The 5,903-nt window shown below is 36.1% G+C and overlaps 1 protein-coding gene across 8 annotated transcripts; it reads left to right on the top strand.

The window, feature by feature from the left end:
* Positions 1–267: 267 nt before the first annotated feature.
* On the top strand, positions 268–5,623 carry LOC110647963 (RNA-binding KH domain-containing protein RCF3). 8 transcript variants are annotated; one of them, XR_002493482.2, is made up of 9 exons: positions 274–1,055; positions 1,557–1,958; positions 2,060–2,314; positions 2,403–2,666; positions 2,852–2,916; positions 3,272–3,340; positions 4,207–4,331; positions 4,421–4,459; positions 5,258–5,623. XR_002493482.2 is itself a non-coding variant. In XM_021802018.2 (7 exons), the coding sequence occupies exons 1-6, from the start codon at positions 465–467 to the stop codon at positions 3,318–3,320; spliced, it is 1,626 nt and encodes a 541-aa protein (XP_021657710.2). In that variant the 5' UTR covers positions 268–464; the 3' UTR covers positions 3,321–3,340; positions 3,504–3,986. The 8 variants fall into 8 exon arrangements, 2 of the variants coding, with proteins under 2 accessions (XP_021657710.2, XP_021657711.2); XR_009151445.1 differs by having other exon boundaries at positions 4,418–4,459; XR_002493481.2 differs by lacking the exon at positions 5,258–5,623 and adding an exon at positions 4,733–5,087.
* The last annotated feature ends 280 nt before the right edge of the window (positions 5,624–5,903 follow it).

The raw sequence follows: 5,903 nt of genomic DNA, 5'->3' as shown, positions 1-5,903 counted from the left end.
TATATAATATATTATATATTAATAATTTAATTCAAAATTTTAATATTAATTGAATTATAATTTTTTAAAAAATAATTACATAAATTTTTTTTAAAATTAAAAATTAAATCAAAACTATACTAAATTAAAATTAAAAAATTAAAAATCATATTAAATTAAAATTTAAGTAATAAAAAATTAAATTAAAATCACACTAAAATTTCAATTTAATTTAAATTATTAGACAAAATCCAAACCGAACTGAAACCCCTACATGATATAACCCGATTAAGCACTCGCTCGTGTCACTTTCCTTCTCTCCATAAATCACACACGCCGCTCACGCCGGAACAAAACTACCAAAAAGTCAAATTATCAGACGCGCACACCACAAGAATTCGCCTTTGTAGTTCATCTTCTTCTTAGTTTACGTGTTACCCTCTCTCTCTTTCTGTCTCTAACCATTTCCAGATCTGTATCTCTCTATGGCCGGCCAGAGAAATGACTACGGCAAGAGATCCAATTCCCAATCTGACTACGGCGGAGGCAAGCGGAGGAACCCCGGCGATGATATTGACCAGCCGCATGCGATTGGGAGTGAAGACACCGTGTACCGCTACTTATGCCCGCTGAGAAAGATTGGGAGTATAATTGGGCGAGGCGGAGAGATTGCTAAGCAATTGAGGTCGGAGAGTAAATCCAATATTAGAATTGGCGAGGCTATGCCAGGGTTTGAGGAGCGCATTGTTACTATTTACAGCTCTGGTGAGAAGACCAATCTCTTTGGAGATACTGGAGAGTTCGTTTCCCCTGCTCAGGATGCTCTTTTCATGGTTCATGATAGGATTGTTTCCGAGGACCTTCCGCCTAATAATACTAATGATGGGGATGATGAATTTGGGGAGCCTCAACAGGTTACTGTTAGATTGCTTGTGCCTTCTGATCAGATTGGCTGTGTTATTGGGAAAGGTGGACAAGTGATTCAGAATATAAGGGGCGAAACCGGCGCTCAGATTCGTATTCTAAAGGATGAGCATCTGCCTCCTCTGGCTTTAAGTAGTGATGAGCTTCTTCAGGTGAGGGGTATTTCGTGGATAAAGTTTTTTTTTTTTTTCTTAAATTCCATATTTTGTAATATTTCATCTCACAAGAAGTTTGGCTCTAAACATTAAGCAAAACCAGAATGTTGAAACAGCCCTCTCGAAGCTGACACCAATGGCGTGGTTGTGCTATACTTCAGTTAAACTTTTAGAACTTGGATATTTTTCATGCATTATGTATTTCGCCTAAAACTGCATGTACCTCTATGCTGTTTTATGGTGAAATTTTTGTTTGGCCCTGTTGCTGGATTAGCTCACTTTTCTGTCCAATCCCATTACTGATAAAGAAAACACAAATTCAGAATCAAAATTACTGGAGAGTATTAATCTGTAGGCTGGTTAAGAAGGAATGAATTGCTTTCTCTGCAATGGATGTCAGTGTATTGATTAGTGCATTGAACTTCTACATTATTGGCATGTTCGGTAATATAAAGTCTTCTAATTCATTCCTGTACTTCTTCAATTTTATGGTTTCAGATTATTGGAGAACCTGCAGTTGTTAGAAAGGCTCTTTATCAAGTGGCTTCTCGCCTTCATGTGAATCCATCTCGATCCCAGCACCTACTTTTGTCTTCTTCAACCAACATGTATCAATCTGGTGGCATGTTTGTGACTGCAAATGCTGGTGCCCCTCTAATGGGTCTTTATGGAAATTACAAAGGTGGATGGTCATCATCTTTTTACTCTGATCAGAGAGATGAAGCTTCTGCTAAAGAGTTCTCTCTTCGTATGGTGTGTCCCGCTGGAAATATTGGAGGTGTCATTGGAAAAGGTGGTGGTATCATTAAGCAAATTCGTCAGGAATCTAGGGCTTCCATCAAAGTTGATAGTTCAAGTGCTGAAGGAGATGATTGTATTATATTTATATCAGCAAAGGAGGTAAGTATGCTGTTCTCATTTATCAATTATTCTCCCAATGAATTACAGTACCAAGATATCTAGATGTAGTGCCACATTATTGCTAATCCAAATCTTTACAGTTTTTTGAAGAACATTCACCAACACTCACTGCAGCACTGCGTTTGCAACCACGATGCAGTGAGAAAACTGAAAGGGAATCGAGTGATTCTGTAATTACCACTCGTCTACTTGTGCCAAGGTCACAGATTGGTTGCCTTTTGGGTAAAGGAGGGGCTATCATTTCTGAGATGAGGAGTGTGACAAGGGCAAGCATTCGGATTCTCGCAGAGGAAAACCTTCCTGAGGTTGCTTCTGAGGATGATGAGATGGTGCAGGTAAGTGATTGTAAATTATGTAGCATGTATTTCTTTGAGGCCCAGCCTTTACAATATTATGGAGATTATGTCTTTTATTTCTGATCAGATCACTGGCAGCCTTGATGTTGCTAGCAATGCTCTCTTACATGTTATTTTGAGGTTGAAAGCCAATTTATTTGCAAGGGATGGAGCACTCAGTGCACTTCCACCAGCTCTTCCATATATTCCCGTTTCAGTGGACATGTTAGATGGTCCAAAATATGGGACCCGAGACAATCAATCACGTGGACGTGGATACTCTTCAGCTGGTGGTTACAGTTCTCGTGATTTGCCCCCAAGTGACAATTACGGAAATAATGGTAGTTCACTGGTAAGCTTATCTTCTATGTTGTCCTCTCTGTCTCTCTCTCTCTCTCTCTCTCTCTCTCTCTCTCTTTTGGTATAGGTGTTTGTATTTTTGTTTGTTAACATACTTATGGATGTCCATGATCAGTGCTAACCGTGCCCCCAATGATATCATTTCTCACAATGTTTAATCTGATCGTCACTATTCAGAGTGGTGGTGAAAGTGGGTATGGAGCATATGGTGGCTTATCTTCTGGACGTTCTGGTGGTGCAGGGTAAGATTGTTTTGCCTTATGAGATAATGAAATTAGTCCCTCTTTCTCCCATGCATAAGAATCCCCAGCTTAATGCAAGAAATACTAATTATTGACAGAACATGACTGTACAACTTTAAAGTGGTACACGATTACTGGGAGAAAACTCAAATACAACAAAATTAATAAATAATTGATTTTGAATCAAATTAAATATATTTAGATATAACCCAATTATTAACATGAACACGGTGTTCAACTTGAAAGTGGGGCAGATCATTTATTTTTAATTTCCTTTTATTCTTTATTTTGAGAACATTTTTTCATTGTTGTCCTTATTGATCGTCCAAGCCTGATCTTCAGCATCTCTTACCAGGTTATCTGTTCAGAACTCAGTTAACCAAAGAAAACATCATGGATATTAGCCTCATTCTATGGACAACAGGTAAATAATTTTGTTGTACTTATATTTCATTATTTCTTATTCAATAGGCGTGTCATTTTATATTCATTAAGAGGGGACAACACCACACTGATGATATCTAACCCACCCATCCTAGTTTTAAAATTCTAATGTACCGTTTACCTTCTCTCTACAATCTAAACAGCAGTGACCTACAAATCCTGAAGTCAGCCCTCTGCCCTTTTGATGAAGCCTTCAGTCTAGGTCAGAAAAGATCAGCTGAACAGGGTTTGAGAAAATTGTGCCTCACCTTGGCCCACCCTGCATTGTTTTGGGGGACATAACTGATGATGCAATTCACCAATCAATTATTGTGGACCTTGACACCAATACTTATCAAGCTCTATATTGTGTGCCCTAAATGGTCATATGCCATCAGCACACTTATATGTAACAGCAGTAATATGTATTTCTATGTAAAAGTTATGTGATTGGCAGCCATGACTTTTGCCTTTTGTTTATGAGGGAAAAAGCCTGTAGTATAACTGAATTCCGATAGCATCTGCCTTTTCTGGTTTTCAGTCCTTGTGTGAGTTGAGAGAGTATGGCAATGGAGATTTGAAAAACGTTAGGCTGTTGTAATTTGAGTTGCACTGCACCTCCGTATTAGTTGTGCATGAATTCTTCTTTTTCACCTTGCAATTTTCATTTGTTTGCATGATTTCTTTCCTCTGTGAGCCATGACTTCTTGTTACCTTTATTTGGTTGAAAGGGAACCAACTGATTTTTTCCATCTTTTATTTAGAATTACATTTCATCGTAAATATCAATTGTAATGAATGATATGAAATTGTTCTGATACTGCAAATGACTTTAAGGCATATATCTTGGTCATGGCATGTGTTCAGGTTTGTTTCTTAAGCTTTGGGGGAAATCATGAGGGCTACAGTTTGCTTGGGAGGTAGTTTTGCATATTGCTTTTTGAGTTGATTCACAGATTGTCGACATGGTGAGGATAAAATCGGCTCAAGGGGTAGGTGTGCTCTCTGTATTGCATCTTCCTATTTCTACCCTTAGATTTGACTGGATGGATTTAAGTTCTTTGTGCAATTAATGCAGCAGGTTTGATTTATCAGGGTTCCCTTGGCATCAAGAGAAAAGGTATGTTTTTCTGCAACTAGTAATTACTGAGCTTGGTGTTCCTATCAAATGTATCCCAAGTCCTAACCACACTTATGTGATAGTTTAAAATTAGATTAAGCAATAGAAATGTAGTCATACTAAACTTTGACTTTTTTTAGCACAATTTTCATGTGGAAAGTAAAGGGAAAAGTTTCCAATTTTCCCTGCTTGTTTTGAAACTTGTACAACGATAAGGCAGGAAAGTCCTATCCTTTTATGGCACATTTGTCGAGTGATTCATCTAATGTGCAGGAAAGGGTAAAAAAGGAGAAAAAAGGAAGTATTCAAGGAATAATATAACTACTGCTCTATAGGATCTTCATTGTATGAACATAACATCAAGTGCTGATTATCTTATAGACAGGAACACAATCGAATGTAGAGTGCAGTTGAACATAGAATTCTGGGAATCACTTTTTTTACATTACAATTTTTGTTCATTTGCCCCATTCAATATGGCTGACGCACTTTGTAGCTTCCATGGTTGTGTTTATGCGTATTGTGCATACGAGTGCAATGAGAAAACAAAAGGTTTGACTTGTTTGCTTTTTCTGTATTGGCATAATTCGAAGGAGTATCAATTGTGGAAGTTTTGCATTTGCATCCAGCCCAAGTGATTATATATCTTTGTATTGATTTGATAATTTATAGGTCCTCCTTGATGTGTTACAGCTTTATTTTTTTTTTCTATTGAATATGAATGCAGCTTTAAATTTTTGAGGCAAATTTTAGGGTAACTAACCTTATAATTGCAGGATTTTTTTTTTTTTTTTTCAGAGCTAATGAAGATGTATAAACTTGTATTTTGCCAATATAATTAAGGCTGAATGATGCTTCTCTATTGCCAGTTTCTTAGGTTATGTTTAGGACTCCATAATGCAATCAAATTTTCTATTGAAATCATATCAGCCTACCAAACGATGCATTAGATTAGAGTGTACCCAAGCTTTCTACTTCTGTTTAGGAAGGGAACCAGGTCCTGAAGACTTTACTAATGCAGCATCAATTTTCAGTGTTAAAAAAAAAGGGTGAAAGAAAATAGAACACCTTAGTCTAAAATGCGTTTTTAATTTTTTTTCAAACTGTCCATTTCATCACCATTTCTCCACTGGCTTAGCTAATTTATTCAGATTTTCTATTTCATATTTATTTTGTCTAAGTAAATGAATATCATTTAGAGTTTGAGGCGCTGTGTGTTTCGCAGAAAAGAATTTATATGTGAAAATATTTTTCATTATATATATATATATATATATATATATATATATATATATATATAAATAAGTGTTTTCAAGTTTTAATAAGATTGTTAAAATATAAAAAATAATTTTTTTTTAAAAGAGGAAGTTATTATTTTTAAAAATAATTTAGCTTTTTTTTTATAAAAAAAAAGGTTTTCCTCAACCTATTTGTCTATTCCAAA

Source organism: Hevea brasiliensis, chromosome 9 (genome assembly GCF_030052815.1).
Source record: "Hevea brasiliensis isolate MT/VB/25A 57/8 chromosome 9, ASM3005281v1, whole genome shotgun sequence".
Lineage (NCBI taxonomy): Eukaryota > Viridiplantae > Streptophyta > Magnoliopsida > Malpighiales > Euphorbiaceae > Hevea > Hevea brasiliensis.
This window is presented reverse-complemented; position numbering and strand designations above follow the sequence as displayed.

What these genes read in the sequence shown, in the direction of transcription:
- LOC110647963 (XM_021802018.2), top strand. Translation starts at nt 465, where the DNA reads ATGGCCGGCCAGAGAAATGACTACGGCAAGAGATCCAATTCCCAATCT. An exon ending in GTAGTGATGAGCTTCTTCAG is followed by an intron (nt 1,056 to 1,556) that starts GTGAGGGGTATT and finishes TTATGGTTTCAG; the next exon opens with ATTATTGGAGAACCTGCAGT. An exon ending in AGGATGATGAGATGGTGCAG is followed by an intron (nt 2,315 to 2,402) that starts GTAAGTGATTGT and finishes ATTTCTGATCAG; the next exon opens with ATCACTGGCAGCCTTGATGT.